This window comes from Xiphophorus maculatus, chromosome 20 (genome assembly GCF_002775205.1).
Source record: "Xiphophorus maculatus strain JP 163 A chromosome 20, X_maculatus-5.0-male, whole genome shotgun sequence".
Lineage (NCBI taxonomy): Eukaryota > Metazoa > Chordata > Actinopteri > Cyprinodontiformes > Poeciliidae > Xiphophorus > Xiphophorus maculatus.
The window spans coordinates 23,090,863-23,114,870 of NC_036462.1; the positions used below are offsets into that span (position 1 = coordinate 23,090,863).

The following is a 24,008-nucleotide window of genomic DNA, read 5'->3' on the forward strand; positions in this document are numbered from 1 at the left end:
AATAATAAAAAAAGATTTTAAAAATTATTTTACCTTACTTTGTTTGGCAAGTAAACTATTATTACTTCCTTTGAATGCAGCGTTTTCCAACTCGATCAGTAATTATGACTTCAATATTGACTTCAGTATGCACTGGCTGGGTTGTAATATTAAGGTTCACCACATTTTGAAAAGGTATGACTTCAACACTGCTAACATTTTGTCATAATGTTTGTATGTTTTACTGGTTGTGTCCAGTATTGCGTTATGCAGTGTTTTACTTCCCACACTTGTCGCTTCACACTGCTGGTCAGCTGGCTGAAAGACGGCTACTGCGTGTTTGGTTCACTTACAAGAAAGACAAATTCAGTTTTTCACTTTCAGCTGGTGGACAATTTCCACCTTCCTTCTGAATTGTTTTGTGCGGTTCAAGAATGTCAGCAAATGTTTTTAGGGCTAAAGTATTTAGTAGTATTTGCCTTTTGTAATCCACGTTTCTTCTTAAAATTCATTTCATATTAATTATAAAAAGAACCACAAAGATCCATCTACTTTTACTTGAAAGTAGACTTAGTATTTTCACAGGTGTTTATTCTATTTGTAGGTACTTAGTGTTATTGCTAGGGATGACAGTGGCTCAGAATGTAGGAGTTCATCCTGTAAACGATATATTGCTGTTTCAATCCTCCTCTGTACTGCTGCTGGTGGTCAGGTGGTGCTGATTGTATGGCAGCCTCAGTCTACCTCAGGGCAACTATGGCTACAATGTAGCTCACCACCATCAGTGTGTGGATGTGTGCTTGAATGACTGAATGTCCTTTGGACTAGATAAGGTGCTATACAAATACAGGCTATCTACCATTTTTTCCCCTAAAATAACAATAAAGACATGTTCTAGACAACATTATAACTGTAATAATAAAGAAATTGCATGAATTTAGCAGAAGTATGAATCAGTGTTGATTCCTCTGTTAACAAATAAAAAATCTGCTTTACCAAGTTTTTGTAAAAAGTTATTTTTGTAAATAGCTGAAACCAGGAAACTTTGCCATTTTTAGTCATGGTTTTCGTACTGAGAAACTCATACAGGCGGATACTTTGTTGAACAACTCTAAACTGAGCGCTGCCGAGTTATTTTTACATCTGTGTCTGTTGGTTATTTCACCAACAGACACACAATTGCTCGAAAATGGCCGTAGACTGTGTTTCTGCGGATCATGTGTTATTAGTCAAGTTTTGGTCCTTCTTTTTTGTAAACATTTCTGCCCAGCTTTAAGCAGCATTTAATGAACAGAAGTCATCATAAGAATACAAAGTCTCTCAAATCGTTTTGTTTTACACACATGAACTCATTTAAAATCAAATTTTTTATGATTTGATTTGATAAAATCAAATCATAAAAAACTTGATAAAATCATAGATTGCACATTCATCAAATTACATTGAATTTTAGGATATTTCTAGATTGTGTCACTTTGCACTTTTACAGACAGAGTGACCTTTTTGGAGCACAAAGTGTTTCTGGGTAATTTAGAAGCATTACACAGAAATTCTGTTAGTAGTCAGTAAATATCTTATGTAATACCGTAATGAAATGTTTGTAATTAAATAGCCTTCTAACTCTGTGTACCTTGGTGGGGCTTCAGATGTTGAATTTTGTTGACAATGTGTCATGTGAAACCTTTTACTCATTCCTGCAGTCTCCTTGAAGCGACCACAAAACATTATAACACAGCAAACAGAACTCTGAAAGCAAACTTTTGACATTAATGTTATATATTTAGAGGTTTTGTCATAAATACATTTCATTTATACATTTCTGTTGGGTTTATTTAAATCCACACCTTAAAATAAAGTAGTTGAATATGTACAAATTTTATTTTTGTCAACCTACAGTAAAATATCAAGCAATCTTTTAAGGAATTTACATTTGTTTAAGACTTGTCCCTTTGCTTCTTAGATTCTAGCTTCAGTGTTTGTCACGAAGGCTCTGGACACTTTGTAGCTCTAGAATTAAACACTAAAGAAAAAACCTTTCTGCCATGTTGCACATTGTCATATTAGACCAAAAAGGCCACACTGCACAGAACATCCTTGGTTAAGTAGGATGTACTATCAGTTAGGGCTGTTGTAAAAGAATATTCAAGTAATCGAGTACTCTTATATTATTGTTACGATTATTCTAGTAATCGGAAAGCTCTCTTTCTCTCTCTGGAGGCTGCCATACTCCAAGCATCGCAGCAGGCAATTTAGGAATGGTTATTGGTTCTCCAAAAATTGATACAAACCCGGAAAATTGGATGTTATGCTGCTAGCACTTAGCAGCAACTCATAGGTGGAAGTCAGAGCTCTGCCCAACACAAATAATGACCAGCTGAAACATAGTGAGCTAAATAATAAAACATAATTTAACAAAGCTTCGAGGCAGATAAATTTTCCTCGAGGACTTTTAATAATAGAGGTACTCAAATCATTCGAGGAATCGTTACAGCCCTACTATCAATACATACAGTAGGTTCATGACTTTTACCATGAAAGGTAAAAGTAATTTGTTCAAATTATGTTCAAAAACATTTTCCTTTAGAACATTTAACTCTGTATCATAATTATAAATAGTAAAGTAAGAAGTTTCATAGATTTAAGTTCAAATTAAGCAATTGCTTGAAGATGTTGTAGCTTTAAAGTCTGTATCTAAGAATGTTTTGCTCATTTAGCCATGTGTTGAGGTTGAATGCTTTGTGAGAATGCAGTGTTCTTAATTTCAGCTAACACACATCATCTAATGATTAGGAATGTTCCAACCATATGTCATATATTGAATTGGTTTTGTTATTTATTAGGTCAACGTGGCAAGTCTTCATACTTGCCTTCTGATGCTAGTTTAAGAGGATTCTCTATTTACAAAAGCTTGCAGCCTAACCAGACTGTGGCTACACAGAGCTCTGTTCATGCATCAATGCAGCATATTCCAGTGTCCGCTGAACAGACTGATGTAATTCTGATCGCATTTTAGTTCTCAAGGCACAGTAAGCCCAAAAACATGAGGTTAAAAGGAACTGCTAATTCTGTTTGCTCTGTTAACCTCTGTTTATATTGTAATATTAACAGTAGATGTTTCCCTAAGGTGTCACACCTTTTCAACACACCCACATCCCTGTTTGTCCAGGATTAAGTCATGTGAGAAGCAGGTTCCTCCAAGTTAAAACAGAAGAATGTTTAGTGTTATGAAATTTTTCTGACCTACATTAATCTGGTTGTACATGTGAAGAGGAAGGGAAATTGTGGCAAATTGTGTAACAAGCTTCTTAAATTGTTTGCTACACGGCCACTGTGGTTTGCCTTTACCTTTAAGTCTGCTTAATGTTGTCAGGTTTTATTGAGGTGATCACTTGATTCTTGAAGTCTGACACTTATCAGGTGTGGGTGTAAAATTAAACTCAGTTGTTCTAATTCATGATTTAGAAAAGTGAAAATGATTTTTTTACTTTGGTCAGGTTGCTTTTACTGTAGGAGTGAAATTTTAATTTTAAAATATTTTTTTTGGTTCTTATTAGATTTTCTCTGTCTGATATTTAAACTTGTTGGTTCATCTTGTTAGTGTGACAAAACTGAAGAAATTTGCAAAAAGAGAATTGCTTTTTCATAGCACTGTACTTACCATTTCCCAAAATTTTACTCAACTATAAATTAAAATCTCAAGCCCAAGAAGAGTGTTTATTTCGCTGACCACATCGAAGATTTATTTGAAAGATGTTAGGATGAAAAACTTCATTTGAGACATGTGGCCTGTTGCAAAACTCAAATGAAATATCTTTTTTTCCCCACTTTTTGTAAATGGATTTAAGTGCTACAAGGTAACAGTCTTTCATGTGGAAGTCACTCTTGCAGAGAAAAAACTCCATGTTATCTATTTTCAGTATCAGTAAGTCTGAGGAAGCTCAAACGGCATAAGAAGCTCTTTAAAAGGGGACTGTATTTTCTAAAGACCTGGATCAGCTTTTTAGTCAGGCTGTTAGCTAGACTTTGGTGCATGGTGATCATTTAACTCCCTCTTCATTTTTGTACTTTTACTGTCTTGGTTGTTTTTTCCCCCACTTCTTTAAGTATTAAAAATGGGTGTCTGTCACAGGATCTTGGAGACATTTCAGGGATTTGGCGAAGGGGCGAATTGACATTGAGTCGACCTTATCAGATACCATGACTCCTGAAAGCAGTATTGTAAAATTGTTTGGTTTCTGAGCTTTCATTCTCTGGCAAGCATGTGACATGCTGGATTTGGAAATGTCAGGAGCTTTCCGCTCTACAAAAAATACAGATCAAAAATGGACCATAAATATCAGATCTTTGCCTTTCTGTTCATAATGATTTATAAATAGGAATACACAACACCATAATAGCAGTAGCTAAAATTTAGATTGTTGAAGAAGAAATAAATGCAACCTGGCTGCTGTTGTTTATACCTGTATGATTAGGTCTCTTCCATCTGTGTCCCATAAACCCACTCTTGCAGCAATTCTACAACTAAATGAACAATCTTATCTGAGCCCAGCTAATGTGCTCATACATGAAAAGCCTTCCCATCCTTTCAACACTGTTGCTGTCATTGTTCCAGTTCCCCACCTGCCCCTGGATCAGGGCTGAGCCCGTCTGTAGAGAAATCACCCGCTTGCTGCCATCGCTCAGCTGTGTGCACCACATTCATTTGCCATTGCTGGATTGTTGTCTTGGTAACAACGGGAGATACTTTCCATAATGGACTCAAACAGTCTCTATGGAAACAAAGTTTTTGATTTGCTATTAATAATCCAACACCGGGTACATATGTGTGCATTGTGCATGAGATCAACCTGCTTACATGAGAGAGCAACTAACAAGCGTTCAAACATTTGTTTAATTTGATGGAGCATCTCTCACATTTCGACCATAAAGGGGTCGTTAGTGATGACGCAAAATCGTTACACTTTTAGGATAAAAGTCCATTATTTTACCTGCCATGTTTGAATAAAATTTAATTAAATGCAGAATAAAGTGCTGTGTTCCTAACAGCACATTATGTATGCTTTGTGGATCTAATCACAAATACTCATTTGTGATTTAAAGAGGCCAAGTACAAAATAATGGAATAAATCTCTTACAATGTCAGATATCTAAAGTAAAGGCAAAAAGAAAAACATTATTTTGCCACAACTGCTTAAAACAATCTACATGTGACATAATAAATGCAAAAAACGATATATGCTGTGTATGAATCTCTGTGGCATGTGTTTATTTGTACCGATAATCCCCAGCTAAAAAGCACGTCCTGTAATCAAAACAGATGGGGATTAGCAAAACACTGGGCAACAGCACTTTAACTGCAATCAACTCAGATCCTCATCTGCCTCCCTTCTTTATTTTAATTTCTGTTACTATTTTAATCACCCCCATCCATTATCCCTGTGTCTGTCTGTCTTTTGTTTCCTGCGCAGCATAAAGCAGCGTCCCTGCTGCCAGAAATCCAGACCTATTCTAGGTAGCCTTTGTTGTCACCTTCTCTGTGTCCCAGATTCACACGGCGTTTGCTGTAGAATAGGAATCCCGACGTATCCCGCAGCCCTTTGAGTTCTGTCTAAAATTAGGATGTTCGCTACGCAAGGATGAGGACACAGAACCGTGCCCTTGACCAAACTCATCAGAGTTGGTCAGAAAAAATTATTGTTGGTTGCAATATTAATGCTAGTTGAAGAATAAGAAAAAAAATTTGACTTTGCCATTGCATCTTGTGCATATGCTGAATAAACCTTTGTAATGCTTCAATGACGGGACCTTTCAAAAGTGTTCATACTCACTGAATTACACGCATTAAGTGACTTTATGTGATGGACTAAGACAACATGGTGCATAACTGAAATGGCAGACGTCATGTCTACTAGTTTTTCATCACCTTTCCACCAGTTTTTCACATCTAGAGACAGAAATGTTTACTTACAAAGATGTGTAAAATTGTTTTCACGCACACATAGAGCGTCTGTGAACATCAATCTCCAAGTCCTGAACCAAATTTTATTTAGAGCTGCATGCTGACTGGACCATTCTAATCCATAAACATGGTTTTATTTAAACCATTCTGTTAGCTTCATGGTTATTGTCCATAAATAACCATAATTAACAATAATCATTGTTAAATTCCCTCTCATTTTTCTCTTTAATTTATGTCTATCACGTGTGGAATTATGTGTATCGCATATGATACACATGTGGAATTGTATATGTTTCTACATTGAAATATTCAGAATCCACATGTATTTATGTGCTTTTTCATGTGACTCGCATCATTCATAAATGAAAATTTGTTTGCAGCACACAAATTGTGTGAACCCAAGTGAAATTCACGGTCTTTTTCTGTAAGGAAAGTCTTTTGCAGCCTCTATCCGGGTTTCTTCCTGGATTGCCTAGTTTTTCAACACTGACCCACTTCCCCGTCTCTTCCGAAGAAAAACATCCCAACAACATGATGCTGCCACTGCTATCTTTCACGGTGGGAATGATGTGTTCAAGTTGTTTTGTAGTGTCAGTTTTCCAATTTGCATAGTGTTTTGCACATGTTGGTCAAAAAGCTCAATTTTGACCAGGTTTAGCTTAGATTTTTTAAACTAATAGCACTTCTGTCAACTCCTCCTTCATCTCGAAGCTTTGTTTATTGTTTTTTTTAACCTAATTCTATTTCTCCACAGTTTAATTCCTGACCTGTCTGCTGTATTCACTGGTCTTCATGAAGCTGTTTTTTTCCAGTAAGGTTCTCTACCAAACCTCTGAGGCCTTCACAGAGCAGCTGCATTTACTTTAACTATTTAATTACTCACAGGTGGGCTATACTGCTAAATAGGCCACTTCAAAAAGGCAATTTGCTGCACTCAATTGAGGGGCATCAGAGTAAAGGATAATGAATACAAATGTACAAGACACGTTTAAAATCTTTAGCAACAATGTTAAAAACCATGTGACCTTTTCTTTCTACTTTATTAACTGTTAATTTGTGTTGGTCTGGGACCTAAAATCCAAGTAAAATGAATTATTTTGCAATACAAAAATGAAAAAATGAAGGACGTCTCTACATCTGCCAGCTTAATGTGAATATCTTTGATCTGGTTTGTTTTTATTTTAAATTCTGACATCATGTAATTCTTTACACAGTTATTAATATTGCATCGACTGCAGTAACCTTAAGCCTAATAGAAATATTCTTAGCACAAGCAGTCCTACTCTGTTACAATGTTTGACTTCCATTCATCCTGCTGCTTTGTTGCAGTTTCTTCTCATCAGATGTTGATCTCTTTATCTCAGAGCCTGGAAATAGCTTCATTTCAAAAGCGTTCCCACACTCGGCTGCAGGCTGTGAGATTTCTCTTCTGACGACAAACTGCGCTAATGAACCATGTTGACTTTTCTGACATTTAAATAGCAGCACATGTTCTCATGCTGCGACCAGGGAAGGGAAAAATCCTTGGCATTTTCTGCCCAGAATATATGGCAAAACACACAGGAGATAGAGGAGCAAAGAAGGGGAAGCCATGAGAGGAAGAGGAGGGTGAAAGTAGGCGAGGAGTAATCATCTAAAATCGTTAGAGCTGATGGGAGCGGCCTGCCTGACTCTGTCAAACGGTGACCCACTGGCCCCTGCCCTTCGCTGCTTTTATTGATTTGGAACGAGGAGTGCTTGTGTTTCTGTGACTCATTACACAAAATATGCCATGGCTGAAATTGTTGTCCTATTTCTTTTTATGCGTTCGTGTATTCTCTCTGGCTAAATGTTTGCTTCAGATGTCTGTTTCTGTTCCCTCTGTGCTTTCCTGTCGTTGACCTTTGCCTCCGCTGCCCCCATCTCCTTTCCTCCCTCTATGAATGAACAAAGAGAACCCATTATTTTGCATTCTTTTCTTTTTCCATGACAAGAAGGACAGCAGATCACAAATGCTTGTTTGACAGAGTGATCTTCACTCTGCCGAGTGTATTCTTTTATCATCTTTTAAATCAGATATAGTGGCTAATGGGACAGAAATCTAAAATGTTTATAATTTATGATGAGCATAAACTGCTGTATAAGTGTAGTAAATACACTCCTAGAAAGAAGGAACCTTTGTTTTATGAAATGCAACCTTTGTTGTGAGCTGGTGACAAGGCGATTGTTAAAATAGCAACAATTTAATCCAATTGTTCAATCATACTTGCACCTTTTGGCTGTATTGTATGTGCTTTAATTTGCCACCTTTTCTCAGGAGGGCAGAACTTCATTAACTTCCTGCTAAGCTTGTTTCTGTATGAAAGTGTTTGTGTGGGAAGTTACTTCAGATACATTTATGGATGTTATGGACTATTGACTCTGCAGATAACAGATAATAAAAAATGAATTTATCTAAATCCATTTCAGAATCAGTGTTTGTGGTTCTAATATAAGAAATTCCAAGAGGTTTGAAGATGCTTGCTTTGTGCTGATCCTTTTGTTACTGTGAAATCCCTCTCATTGATTAAAAATAAATACACAGGGTTTTAGGTTCACTTTTCATACTTTCAAGTTATGTATGTGTTAGTAACTGTGAATAGTTTTGAATAAAGATGATCAAATAATTAAAACATTTATTTATATTTGTGTCCAGGAACGTCCCTAAAACAAAGGAATTTAATTTCCAGGAATTCTTCACTTTCTGGTGAACAGATCTTTCCTTGAGTCATTTCTTCCTTCCTTGAACATGAAGAATTGTGGGACTTTTATATGAAAACTTGGTTGTGACACTGTCTCCTATGGCACATAAATAACTTTCTTTGCAGTTCTCTGTATTTCCAGGGAGTCTGAAACCAAAACTACTTTTCATTAAATTACACTCCGTTCAGAAATTACTTGGAGTTGTTGACACTGTGAAGATACGTGCATATGCAAACAGACTTTATTTTATGAGGGTTTCTATTCTTATCACTTCGTAATTATTCAGTGTTTGTATTTTGAGTTGGCATCAAACGAATTTAAATATCTGAGAGTCGTTCAGACAAAGGAGAAACAGCCACCTCTATGGAGCAGATGAGTCTCCCAGTGTGAGAGCTGCCCTGCTTCATCTATTTTTCATCTGTCTCTCCCTCTCAGTCTCTCTGGGCTTCCTTTTTTTTTCTTTCTCCATTCTAACTCTCCCTCTTACCCCATCGTTTACTGTCATGTTCGCCCAATTATATCACAGTGATGACTCCCCTCACGATTTCAGTTGTTTTCCCTTTGGTTCCTCCCATTTTTCTCTGCAAGAACTGCCCCGTAGTTGCTACAATCATTTTCAGTTTGAACTAAAAAAGAAATGGAGTCATTCTAGTTGTTTAAGTTTTCTTGTTTTCAGGATTTTTTTTAGACTAGATCAATGATGACAGCTTACACTTTTTTGTCAGTTGGAAGCACAGGACACTTTGTTACTGTGCCTCAACTTGTAATTCTTTCTCAGCCTCTGATTAGAGCATAACCGTACGAATGAGGCTTATGGCACTCCATTTTTGTTCCTGTTACTGACTTATTATACTAACTTTATTCTGGCTCCCTGTATAGACACATCTATAAGCGGAGACGTGCATTTTAAAACCAAAGAAGAAGTAAATAGGGAGGAATTGCTTTAAATAAATGTGGATTAATTTATCTACTTTATCCTCTATAATGCTGATCAGCAGAGTTTCAACTTTCAAAAAATAGAAACTTATGCCATTTTGCAACTCCAGCACTGTTCATCTAGTCCTGCTTAATTCAACACCAGCTCTTCAGTCCTACCCTGACCTAATTCAAACAGAAGTCTGCATCTCAGCACAGCGCAGCTCAGCTCAGCATGGCATAGCTTGTAGATCTTAGAATACAAACATACACAGACGCACACATAAATGTGCCCACTGCATGGCCCACTTATGCACCCCCATCTGCTCATGGCAGTAGGCTGCCTCTAACAGTTTTTAGAGCACTCTTTAGTTTGTCATATATGTATCTTCCCACACTTTTCCACAGTTGGTATATTCCAGCATTGCCAAAATTACCTCACATTTCAAGCTGTCTAAACGTAAAGCGACAGAGCCCTAATTTCAAAGTGTTAAACTACAAAGACAAATTTCTTAAGTCATATTTGATACATGTAACATTTTTATAACTGAAGGTAACAAAGCTACCTGATTGTGCTATAAAATGATACTATATTCCTGGAAAAACATAATACTGCCCCTTTAACTCTTTAAATGCTTGGGATTTCTTGTGAGCTACCTGCTTACGTCTTGTAGATATAAATGCCAAAATTCAGTCTTCGATGCCCTTTGTCATGCAACTGTTGAAGGTATTTCCAATTTAACACACTTGTAGCAAATATTTAGGTAATTAGTAGAATCCTATTGAGCTTGATTGCATTTTGCAGAGGCAATTCAGCCATTTGATTTTGGTGTGTTCGACCAGAGACACGTGTAAAAAGTTGGTGGATTTATTACTATTAGTATTTTTTAATTTATTTTATTATTTTTGTTAGTCATTGTATTTAAACATTTTTCTTTTGTGATTGACAATCAGTAATCAATACCGATTGACTAAATGATGACTAGGTCAATTAATGTTTGCATTGATTATAAACATATTTTAATCCTGAGAAATACACAGAATATTCAAACTAGCTGGTTTGCTCCAGACAAAACAAGCCCTTATTTTATTTTAAATTACTGTGGTTATAAAAACACAGGGAGAATTTGATGAACGAGGAATAAAGTTACTGTGAAGTTGTAGAAAACAGTGAAACTACCACCCTGTTCCTTCTTGTAACCAGAAAATTGACTAATGATTCCACAAACTCAACATTTAAAAGGAAACAGTGTCCACACTCCAAAACAAACTCAAATCTATGTTCAAACAACCTTATAAAAACTTTGTTACAGAACCTGCATTTGTTGTTTTACAAGTCTTATGATGTTATTACAGTATGTAGAGCATTTTGTTTACAATAGTTTACTTTTACTATTAATATTCAGTTTGGACATAGTCAGAAGTTTTTTCACTCTTTCAATTCTAAGGTTTTATATTTAACATGTTTTTAAAGATAATCTGGTACGTATTGGTTTGTTTTATGAGGGAAATACACCTGATTTTAATTACAAAATAATGCTATGGTACACATTTTTATTATTTATAAAGGCTAGGCAAAAATAAACAGTTGGCATAAAACTAAGTAGAACCTTCACTGCCTCCACAGAAAGTAAAGAGGAAGAAGCAGCATGATGCTAATCAAATGCAGTCCAGCAGCTGGTCATCACCACATGGGAGTTCCTCTAGAAAAACAGAAGTTTTTAATCAGTTTGCAAGTCTGCAGCATACAGATGTGTGGCATAGTGTTCTTTGTTCATACCTTCTTTGTTCATACCTTACAAGAAGAAGTTCTGTATTCAGTTCAGCCAGGTTTCAGTTCACTGATAAGTTCACACCTATAAGTTCACCCCGTTTTGCTGACAGATTCATATACATTCTTTAAATACATGAGCTACTTGTCCACAGGATGGTCGGACTGAAGACTTCAGAGCTGGAGTTTTTCCATATATTTTTGCTTCAACTTCCTTCTGAAAGCAAAGTGAAGCTTAAAGCGAAAATATAAACATTGGCATAAATTACCAGGGTGGGTCCACACACGCACACATTAGAAACTAAGTGGGGGCCTCTTGGGAAACTGGGGAGGTTTTTTCCCATCGAAATGTCTAAAGTTTACTCTTAAGCTATCTAGAGTTAATCTTTCATTCATCCCCAAAAAGAGTGGCTTTAAATTACATCAGAGTGAGTTTGGTTCCTATGATGTTTCACATTTATAAAAAACAGTAATGTTTTTTTTTTTTTAAAGTTCTCAAAAATGTGAGCTCCACTCATGAACACTTTTATGTTCTTGCAAAAGACCGGCAGTAAATCTACAGACCTAACTTAGCTTGTCAGATGGTGAAATTTATAAATATTGACTTTTTCAGGAATATGATTTTGGGGGAAAGTAAAAGGGAGTTCATCCTCATTTTTCTAAGTTTATTTATATACCATATAACAACAGGAATGAGTTGATTCAAGTCTTTAACTTTGCAGCAATTCCTCATACAAAGCATGTGAAAAAAGAGCCTTAGAGAATACAAAAATAAAATGTTTTTGAATAAACTGCAAAAATTTACAGCAGTGTCCTTTAGATGGATGAGAGCAGACTGTTTCGCTATAGTACATTGTGGATAAAAATTGGCATATCAGCACAAACACTATACAACAGCTGTGAAGCAAGGTGATATGAGGCTGATGCAATATTTACTTTGCAAGAACACTACCTAGACTCCTTGCATTTTGTGACTCATTTGCACTAAAATAATTCAAACTCAAATGTATGGCCCTTTTCCCCAACAGCTTGGAGGTCATGAAGTAGAACTAAAGTAAATGTACAGTAAAATGAATGAGAAGTTGAAAAAAACAAGTAGTCTACTAGTGTGACTTTGCTTAATTTTTCAAGTTTTTTCTGTTATGCACATTAAAATTATATTTTAAATAAATGTTTAAATGTGTACCCCGCCTCCTGCCCATGACCATACAAGGAAAGCTAAGATAGAAGATGGATGGAGGGATAAATAAAGCACAAATTAACTTTAAAAAGACAAAAATACACTTAGAACACTGGAATATTGTGGCTGTATGAATTCTGTATTAAAAGCACTAAAAGAAGATGAGCTTTTAAAAGCGATGGCTGAGATTTACTTTTAGCTTTCTATCATCCTGATCAGCTGATCTTTGCGCACTGAAGAAACGTAAGGCTGAAGGAGGTCACACAGAGAAGCTAGGTCAGTCACACAAGTCGGCATAGGTATTTTGAAATCTATTGTCTGATGTAAAATAATCGTATTCCAGCTAGAGTGGCGGCATTTTGAACTAACTTTAGATGTAGTTGTAAGGCAGGCATAGTTTACATTGGTAAGATAACGCACGTTCATATATTTTTGGAGTATTTGGATTGTCAGTCGTGTAACTGAGGACAACTGACAGTGTGCAGCAACAGAAAAACAGACTGCGACATTTCTCTCTTTTCATAAGCTTTATAAATTCTGCTGTTTGTAAATATTTCCTGTTGCGAAAAACACAGCAGTTATGTTTTGACCTAAAGTAGCATCAGTCTTTTCTAAGGTGAATTGAAACCAAAGTTGTGAAATTACAAGACATGTTTGTTAACTAGTGGACCAACTACAATTAGTATAAAAGTGTATATAATGTATTTTGTAACATACAATACCCCAATCAAATAATTTTTATCAGATTGGGCTATTTTACATCTTCATGTTTAGAAGGGATTCAAAGCAAGATGGTCTTTTTATGTTTCAGGGCCAGTTTCACAGTTGGGTTTCTCTCAGCTCTGATTGGACCAGATGGTCCTTCCCTATGTCTCTCTGACCTTTCCACAGTTACTATTTGTCATCTGTTTACATACCTCTTTGACCAACTTCTCAGCAGGGCAGAATGCACAATTCATGCTGTCTGATAAACATGGCTTTTATAGGAAAATAAGAACACTAGGTTACAATTTTTTTAAAGAGTCCTCTCAAAATGCATCAAAACCAGAGGAATGCCTCCTTGTTTGTTTAGCGTTATCTCTGGAAAAGTGATGCTATTGGCACTCGCACCTGAAGCAGATGGCCACAACAGACTTCCTACTGGCTTTTGATTAAGGGAAAAGATGCAAAGAGGATGATGACAAGAACAAGTTAAATGTGAAACTCAATGGGTAGCAAAGTTCCTCAGATTTTTGTTGCTAATCTAAATTATAATAAAAGCACAGCATTTCTCATTGGATTAATGTTTCGTATTTTTATTTATAACCCAAACTTTTATATTCATTTTGGCCTTTTGCCTTAGTTTGCATATAGTGGTATCTTCAAAAAGTGCATTACTGAAAAAAATACACTGAAAAGTAAAGCAGGTTGAATTACTACATTATTGTTACATTTTAATTAAAAAAAAACTGAGCGAGCATGCTGCTTTTTGCAGTAATGGCAGAAAATTATTATTTTTTCTACATCCTAAAGTTGTATAAGACTCTACCCATGTGGATTTTCCCATCTTGTGAGCTTAAGCCTGTGCGTGAAGTATTTGCACGGTGGATTTCTCAGAATACGCCCAATTGTTTGGATTGTGGCAAGTGTGTTTTTACTGAGGATTTAGTGGCTATTAGTTGTGCTGTGTGTGTATGTGTTTGGGTGACTGTGTGTGTATCCTCTTCCTGGACACACGTCCCATGGTGCTTAGAGGAATGTCCTGTTTGGAGCTGGGGTAGCTCAGTAAACACTGTTGTTTACTTTACAATTTAGCTGCAGTCACAACTGGGATTACACTCCCAGCAAACTCACAACAATCATTTACACCGATATCCAGTTGCAACCTTAATATATACATATTACATTTAGAAAACAGAAATTATTTTTGTTATTCTAGCTGACCTCACAGGAAAGGTTTATAGTATTGCTTGAAGTCAGAGAAAGATAAAATATATTTTTGCACTTTGCATTTAAATATCCAGTTTCATTGGTGCTACAGATTTTACAAGACTTTATTTTATTTTTTTCTCAGAATATGTTTGTCCCATCTCTCTATTCTTTCTGTACAGACTCATTGTAATCTTTCTGGACATCAGTTTTGTTGACAACTAAGTCTGTGCAACATCTGCTACACTCCCTTTCTGAAGATTATCCGCTTCTTTCCCTTTTTGTTGCTCAGAGCTAAAGTATTCAGCAGTGTAGTTTCATAATGTAGTTTCTAGCAATGTTTCCTAAACCTGGTCCCCTGAGCACATTGTTATGCATGCTTTATATATTTCCTTGCACCTAGTTGGTAGGTTTAAAACCTCGACAAAAGTGATGGGAAAAGTAGACTCATTCCCATGAAACATAGGACAGTGAGGCCTGAGGACAAGGTTTAGGTGACACTGGGATGCAGGACAGCAGACGGATAGTTTATAAGGATTTGTCATTAAAGTTTTCTCTTGTGAATTGCTGTAAATTTCATGAATCATATCAGTATTTTCATCAGACATTACTTATGATGAACACATACAGTACACCCTTTCCAAATAGCATTATGGCCACCAACTTAAGGAGAACTGTTGTATGTGGCACCAAAATCTTACCAGTAACTCTTGTAAAACTTGAAGGCTGTGAGCAAGTGCCCACATGGATCTGACTTTTTGTGCAAAATATCCCATAGGTGCTAAATTGGATTGAAATCTGATTTGGAGACTAAGTCAAGACCTTGGAGCTCCTGAAGTTGTTGGAAATAGATCTGGAAATAGATTTCCAGTGAAATTGTGTACATGGTCTTCAGCAATGTTTATGTAGTAGGTGTCAAGTAATATCAACACAGATGGCAGGACCAGGGTCTCCCATCAAAATATTACCCAAACAGTCTCCTGCTTCCCATAGAGTATCTTGGTGATATGCTCCACAACTAACCAATGCACATCCTACAGGCTATCCATGATGTAAAAAAAAAACACAATAAACCAGAACAGGCTACTTTTCGCCATTGGTCTCTGGCCCAATTTTGAGGCTTCCAGGCTTATGGTTGACACATTAATTAGTTGTGGACAACTGATTAGCATCCTGACTGGGCTGAGGCTATGCAACTTGCATAACAAACTGCAATGCACAGTGTATTCTGACACCTTTCTAATAGTCATTAGCTTCTTTAGCAATTTGAGCTACAGCAGCTCAGCTGTTCCATCAGACCACACAGGTCAGCGATTTCTTCCCGTATGCATTTTGAACTTTGGATGACCCTTAATAGATGCTGACCTGTGCAGACATGGAATAGTCTTTAGTAGATTCATTTCTGGAGATATTGCCTCCCTGTCAATTACCCATCACATCTTGTCAAACACACTAAAAAAAGCTTACCAAAGCTGTGACTTACACCAACTTTGAAGAGAAAATGTTGACTTGTTGCCTCATGTATTGCACTCACAAATAGTTGCAGTAATGAAGAGGTTTCAGTACTTTTTGCTCTTTTAGTAGTCACAATGTTGTGTCTTATATTTTATTAATTTACACTGTCATATGAGAAATATTGATGGAAAGTAAAATAAATATTTTTCTGAGTAACTTATAGCACCTTGAATTTATCTGTTAATCGGTTTCTATATCAAGATAAAAAAAGAGCACTTCTTGGTATTTCTTGACATAAAAATATAAAAAAAATATTAAGAAAATTCAATGTGTCCAAAGTACAAGAAGTTACACCATGTTTGTTGCCAAGGTAACATCAAAATCCAATGTCTTGATTCAGCCAAGATTGTTTTATCCAGAGAATAGAAAAATATCTGAGTTTCAAGTTTTTTAGTTTGCTATCTGTCCAGATAGCATATTGTCCAGAGTAAAAAGAGACAAGGTATATGCAAAGAGGTGACATAAATCAATATTATTTGACTTGTGTTTCAGTGGATCCCCCAGTCAACAAGAGTGTATTCATAACAAGGGACTTGTTTGCATGCCCTGCAAACAAGTCTGCAGGACAAGACTTGTTTTAAGTGAAGCCTCGCGGCACATATGGGGTTTTATTCTGACTTTGTAACTTTCTTCATCAAGGACCAAAAATGCAGCAATCATCAATAAGTTGTTAAATATTTAAGAACTTATATGTGAAAATTTATAGAAATTCAGGATGGATATATGTTAAATGTTTAAATTATTATTAAAATCAGATGTCTGACATCTGAAATGATTTCATGATGGAATAGAGGACTAGAAATATGAAACAATTAAATAAATACTAAAATAAATATGCATGCTCTTAAATTTCAGAGGAGTTCTGCATTTAATTATGTATATATTTATCAGATTGAGACGTTTAAATAAATATTTACACTTTATTTAAATGATCACACAATTTTTTTTAATTATATGATTTGTTTTTTAGATTGACACCTTTGCTGTCAATATTTCTCCAACAACACTGAGAAAGTTTCGTCTGACCTTTGCTGACATACAAACCATATTACAGTTTAATGATGTCACATTAAACATCTGGTGACATTTAATAGCTGTGGTGTTGTGTTCAAGTGCTCAATGTATAGATCCCAGTATTCAAATGTTCTTCTACCAACTGTTTCTGTGTAAGATTATGTAAATATACTTTGAGGATCACCCGTTCTCTGTAATTTTTAATCTGAACTTTGTCAGAAAACACCCCAGTTTCTGCTGAGTTCATTTGTGTTGAATTAGTCCGTCGTCAATGTTCCCACTCAGCATTCTTCTTCTCTGCTGCAACTCAAATAGCACAGTTAAATACAGATGGATGTGAATATGCATTGTGTGGCTTTTGGCAGTATGTGAAAGCAGAAGTACTGCACTAAAATAAAGTGTTCAGTATAATGTTGTGACAGGAAGTCAGTATTGGAATGTTGTCCTGTTGTTCTGATCTTGATGAGATAAGTTTGTTGTCTGTTTATACAGGCCATAATGACAAATCAACATGTTTAATTGATATTTCTTTCTCTAATCTGTAAGAAAGACCTCAGCATCACACAAAGTTTTAAAATTACTTCAAGTTAAACAATTATAGTTTTAAAAATAACAAGAACTTAACTTGGAGAGGCTAGTAATTACTTCTCAGGTTGAAGGGTGTCTGTACCAGAGTTGGATCCTGCCTCAGCTTTTTGGTCTGACTATATAGCTGCATGGAAAATGTCAAAAAGTCATCCAGAAGCTACTGAGGAATTTGTAGCTCTGACAGCATCCTCCACCCAGCTGGATTTTTTCTAGAGCCAATGGCCTTTTTGTGGCAGTGAGATAGTTACTAGATGACCAAGAAGCTTCATTCCCTGGATAATTGTCTAACAGAACATTGCATTATCTTAATTTTCAGCGTTCTGGATCTAGACTTCTGTGATAAAATTGTGTTGCAGAACTGGTTTCTAAATGTTTCTTAAGGACTGTAAGTTAAATGTAATGATTACTGTAAAGCTTTTTCTAAGGCTTATATATGCAGACATTTATTTTGATCGACACAAACATCTTCCAGAGTTGAGTAAGAGCTTTGTTTAGCACTGAGGACAGGAAGAGTAGGGGAACAGAGGAAGATGTATGTTAAATCTCTGGTAGTTTGGTTTTGACTGTATATTTTTACCTTTATTGTTTCAACATTTCTGATATATTGGGCTCAGTTTAATATTTAACTCCAGTAAATTGAAGCTAAAGTGCTCTCTCACTGAATCAGATTTATGCAAAATAGGGAAAATGAAAAACAGTATTTTTTCCTGTACAAATTTGATAAGTTTTAAAATCTTTGTCAACTTTAGAGGCAGTTTCAAGTCATCCAGAGTTTCTCGGAGTTGTGTTGTTTTTATACAGAGGAGGCTGTTATTTTTAGTACACTGTGTAGGTCAGATGGTTTCTCTTTCTGGTGACAGTTGTGTGTCGCTGTGCAGTCCTTCCTGGTCTGCAAATAATAATGTATCTGTAAACTGACTGACAGGAGGCCTGTGGTTCCCCTCGGCCCACACGTACATTTTTAGCTGTGGATGCGTCACTTTATTTTTGCGTTGTTACTGCAGTTTTAAGCTTTCCCTCAAGCTAAGCAAGAAGACAGGTTTTACTAAAATGGTAACTTGTCAGAGCATGGTGATAGTACTGGCAGGTCTATGTGGCTAGATTAATATGCTGAGCTAATGAAGGGCTTTAACATGGATCCCAGCTGATTTAGTTGGAGACAATGGATTATCAAAAAGAAAATGCATAATTCTACTACACATTGCTATTTTAAAAAAATATATCAAAAACAGTAGTTGTCTGTAGGGAATGTTGTCTTGATAATTTCATGAACTCCTCAGTCTACCAAAGTAGTCTTGAGTCCAACATGAGATTATCTATCAGATAGCTTGATGAAACGAGTCAAAGATTTTAAAATTGTGCAAATATTTCTCCACATCAAGGTGAGTTATTAATAGTAATACAGAAAAACAGTTTTTGCACACTCAGGATTACGTTTAAATAGGTTTAGGGCCTGATAAAAACCACATCATTCTTAAAATGTCCATGTGAAATTTCAGAACTGAAATTTCAGAACTGAAAAAAGTGTACCTTGTTTTTTTATTTTATATTTATTATTATTTTTACCACCATTGTGCTCAGATTAGTGTTTTAGAATCAGAGCATTATGATGTACTTAGGTCAGATAGACCATGCTGACAATTTCAAGCAGGCTGACACCCGTTCTTAGTTGTCACGTGAATTTCTTTATTTATTACAATTCACTTTCACCTATAATGTTTTTCCAAAACTGCTAAATTGAGTTGGTAAATTACACTGATAATATATTGTTGTTTTTTCATTTTTTTTTTGACAAAACAAATGTTTTTTTTTGGACATTTTTCATTATTTCATCTCTATAAAACAATGTACATTTACTATTATAATCTTCTGTCTAAACAATTATAACTTCCACAGTTATACATCTATACACACAAACAGCTGACACTATGTGTGTCATTGTATCTGGGAGCCTCTAATGCAGCTCAGGAGCAATTTAAGTTCTTATGTTTGCTTTACCCTAACCCTCAACATCCTTTTCATACAGCCCCTTGTTTCTGTTGTACTACTAATCCCACTAATGTGGGTGGATGCACCCAGTTGTAGGCCAGGATTTTAACCAGTTATGTCACTCCAGACATTTTTAAGTCAGAAATATCTGGGCATTAGATTTCAGAAGAATTGTTTGGCTTCAGGGTTAAAGATTCAAAGGAAAATGATAAAGATCTTAAGTGCTTTCTGTTTTATATCTGATTATTTGTTTGTTAGTTGGAAGAGAGAATTACTGTGAATAAAATGCAAAGAAATGTTATTTGGGCTATTCTCAACGGCATCTAATTAAGGAGTTACAGTGTACACATTAGTGTATCACGGCCCAATGGACTGCTGGACCATAAAGTTATGACAACATGCAGCTGTATATATTTGTATTAAGGGATTATATGAGTGGAATTGAGTGAAATGAATTAACTGGAAAGATATATTGAGTGAGTCATACAATCCACACGTACGCCTTCATATTTAGATAATATACTCATCCAAGTGTTTCATTGGTTATCATGTGAGTCAGAGATAAAAAACCCCAGCATTCAATACTGGTGCTTCCAAATCATCCCACTAGTTTACAGGCTCGACTGGACTTGAGTCAGCATCTTAGAGGCTTTAGGAGGAGACTGAAGTTAAAAATAAATCACAGTCTGGCATCAGTAGAGCAAGAAATTAACCAGCACTTTGTTTTTCATCAAACCTAGACTTGTCTTTTATTTATCCACTCCATACCATAAAGAACCCAATCTGAACCCTGGAGATTGATGAGAGTTGACAGACTGACCTTTGTGTTTGTGTTTCAGGGGAGCATTCTCCGAGGTGGTCTTGGCTGAGGAGAAGAAGACGCAGAGATTGGTGGCTATTAAGTGTATTCCCAAGAAAGCATTAGAAGGCAAGGAAAACAGCATTGAGAATGAAATCGCAGTTCTGCATAAGTAAGTGAAATATTATCCTTTAAAATCATCCTCTGATAAACATCTACACCTAAAATAAAGTGGTCTAAAGGTATTCCAAGTTATGATTTTTTACTAAATGTTCTTAAAGGGGAGTATTATGCAAAATCGACTTTTCTGAGCTTTATTTCATGGGGTGATGTTATTCCTTCATCAGTTCCCAGTTGAGCTTCCACCCTACAGAGCATTCCTCCTCTCTCCCATGCAGCTCCACCAGACTAGTGGCTGCAGTAATTAGCAAACACCTGGTGGAACTGCCTGTCTGCTGAGCTTATCAAACAAACTGCAACACTCCTGGAGAATTGTAGTTTGGAGAAGCATTGCTGTGACGACAGAGACAGAGGCCAATTTCAAGGCGTAAGATACAGCTATGATGCGGTTATGAAGTCAAATTTATTTTAAGTTGTATTTAACCGAAGGTAACATACTTACTTGATTCTGACATAAAATGACACTATGTGCTTGGAAAATACATAATGCCTCCCCTTTAAAGATTTAGACTTAAATTATGGCGCTACACAACATGCATCCACCTAAAATGTAATTAAAACATTTTTTTTTTCGGTACATGCTGTGGTGGCGCAGGGGGTTAGCACGCCCCACGTTTGGAGGCCTTAGTCCTCGACGCGGACGTCGCAGGTTTGACTCCCGGTCCCGACGACCTTTGCCACATGTCTTCCCCCCTCTCCTCGCCAAAAACTCTTCGGAGAAAAAACACCCATATTTTTTCAAATTTACCTTCCTTAAATATTACAAATTATGCAACAAGAAGCCTTACGCTTTAGAGAAAACCACCTGCAAAATGTTTTTCCTGCCACATCTTTCATACCTAAAGAAGCAAGCAATTTTTTTTACATTAAAACCAAGGAAGTGACACAAACTTCCTAATTGTGAAGGGTTTTTCTTCTGCTGTGCTCTTTTTACATATGGGGAAATACAGGTCACAGTAAAAATGGCTGATCTACACAGGTCCGTGGTTATTTTTAGAGGCCTTGTTGCCTAGGTTACAGGAGAAACACAATATACAGTTATGATTCCCTCTGAGGTGAGAACTGTGGAATGAGAGTGGTGGGGGTCAGCTAGCAGCTCACATACAACTGTGACAAATTAAATAAAACCGAGGTAAACACGGCTTGAGAGTCATGTTTGGCTCCGCGGGATGTTCATATTGACTCGTCCAAAGGCTTCATTACTCATGTTAATAGTTTATGTCCCCATATCTCACAGAGTGGGGGGTAGGGTAGGTGTATGTTTGCTGGTGTCATCACATCATAGCTGAGCATGTAGCTCCTGCTGAAGAGGAGGGAGGAGTCGCAGAAGACCAAACCAGAACTGAAACAGACTCTGCTTTGCATCATAACTCTTTTAGAGTTCAAAGACTTTGCTTCATGAATATAAATAGCCTACACATTTCAATCAATTCACTCCTCTTTTACTACATACTGTATATTTTGTGACATGGAAATATGGTTTTCTGTCTAAATTATGAAATCATCAGACTGAATTATGTCCTGAAGGTTTTTCTGTCCAGGTTGGTAGGAATTGCAGCATGCGTTATAAATGAGAGAAGCATATGTACAGAGTCTCATCTACCGTTCTTCAAAGTGAAGTCTACCCCACATCATAGCTTCATTATTGATCAGGGAGCTTGTCTTTGTGAAAACTTCACAGTTTTAGCTGAACGTCTGAAGGCCGACAGTCAGGAAGACAAGCATTTCTGAAATTGTTCAATTTTACAGTTTTATTCACCATTAAGAATTACATTTGGCATTTGTCAGGTAACTACAAAAGCTACATGATACAACAAATATTTGATAATTACTAATAATACAATTTACCTAACAGCATTCTTTAAGAAGAAAAACATTACTTTATATATCTGCTCTTTAAAATAGATATGGATTCATTTATAATGTAAAGATGGCTTCAGAAAACCCCCAACCATCACACTACTGCTATCATGCTTGACTGTCACTTATTTAACTGGGCACAACTCTTCCAAACAGTTCCACTTTTGTCTTTTTTTTCTCTAAAGGTTTTTGGGATGATTAAAACGTTTCTTTGGCAAACGTGAGACAAATCTTCATGTTCTGTTTAGTCAGCACTGGATTCTGCCTAGAAAAAGATGCTGTTTTCATTCAATCTTTCTTTTTGCTGAATTATGAAGACTTCACTGAGGAAAGTGAAATTCACAGTCATTTATGTGTTCTTGGATTTTTCGTCACATCGTGGATGAATCCTAGATGGATTATTGGAGTAATTTCGATAGGCCAGCCACTCACCACTGTTCATTTTTCAATTAGTGGTTAATGGCTTTCACTGTGGTTCACTGGAGTCCAAAAGCCTTTAAAATGACCTGTTAACACCAGGCTGATTCATGTCAGTGACGGTTTCACATCTGTTGTTGTATTTCTTTAGATCAAAGCACGTCTTGGATAATAAGAAATCAGCTGTTGTATTAATGATCAACCCAGTACACAGACACTGATCATCCTCTTGCTTACCCCCTACTTTTCTTTCATTAGCAGTTTATAAGCTAATCTGTAAGCGCTGAATGCACACCTGTAAAATCATCACCTGAGCTGTATGGCTATATTTTCTTTGTCCGTGAGCTCGTCACCTGGTCAAACACACACCTGCACAGAAATTCTGCTGAAATGCATAATGTTTACTGAACATTTAAGCTCATACAGGGCCACATGTGACTGATCTCTCTGTAGTTTTAATCTGTCACTTATCCTCCACCGAGTTCATCTCTCCCTCAACGCTGTCCTTAGATGAATGAAGGTGTCCATGCATTGTTGCAATCTGGATGAGTCACTGCTGTAATCCAATGTGAGCTTGAGCTGACCCATGCAGAGTTCCCTTCGGTACATCTTGTACACATGGCTTTGTGCTTGATGAATCTAATGCTTGCAGACTGTCTCAGTTTAGCATCTTGACTTTGTACTCAAAAGTATTCAAACCCTTTAAATATTTTCGCCCGTTTTCACATTTCAACCACACATTTTAGTAACGTTCTAATGGGAACTTATGTGATAAACCAGCTCATAATTGAGAAGTGGAAGGAAAATCATATGAAATGTGCGGTAGCAGGGAAACATCTAAAACATTTAAGACGGTAGACCCTAAGGACCAGGGTTTGGGACCACTGCCCTATATGACCTTTGGCAAACTGTATTCAGGAATTGTTATGACTTTCTTTGACACTGTCTTCTTGTCACTCTTTTGTGTGGAGTGGATGACTAACAATTACTTTGTCGAACACTTTAGAGGTAGATCTCTCCAGTTAACACAAGGCCATTTAACTGGTCCTCTTGTCATTGCTTTTCTTGCCCAGCCCAGACCAGTCTGCTCTGTTTCTTGGTGACGGTGTTTGCTTCACTTAAGTTCTCTAACTAAACCCCAGAGGCCTTCACCAAACAGCTGGATTTATATGTAGAGTGAAATAAGTACAGATGAAATGCATCGGCTAATTAG

General features: G+C 36.5%; 1 protein-coding gene across 2 annotated transcripts in view; it reads left to right on the forward strand.

The window, feature by feature from the left end:
• The window catches only part of LOC102222273 (calcium/calmodulin-dependent protein kinase type 1-like), a 42,757-nt gene that overhangs the window by 10,567 nt on the left and 8,182 nt on the right, over nt 1–24,008 (forward strand). For both annotated transcript variants that reach the window (XM_023324457.1, XM_005804294.3), the window contains one exon: nt 20,379–20,510. In XM_023324457.1, coding sequence (XP_023180225.1) covers nt 20,379–20,510 — 132 coding nt within the window. The remainder of the gene's footprint in view (nt 1–20,378; nt 20,511–24,008) is intronic.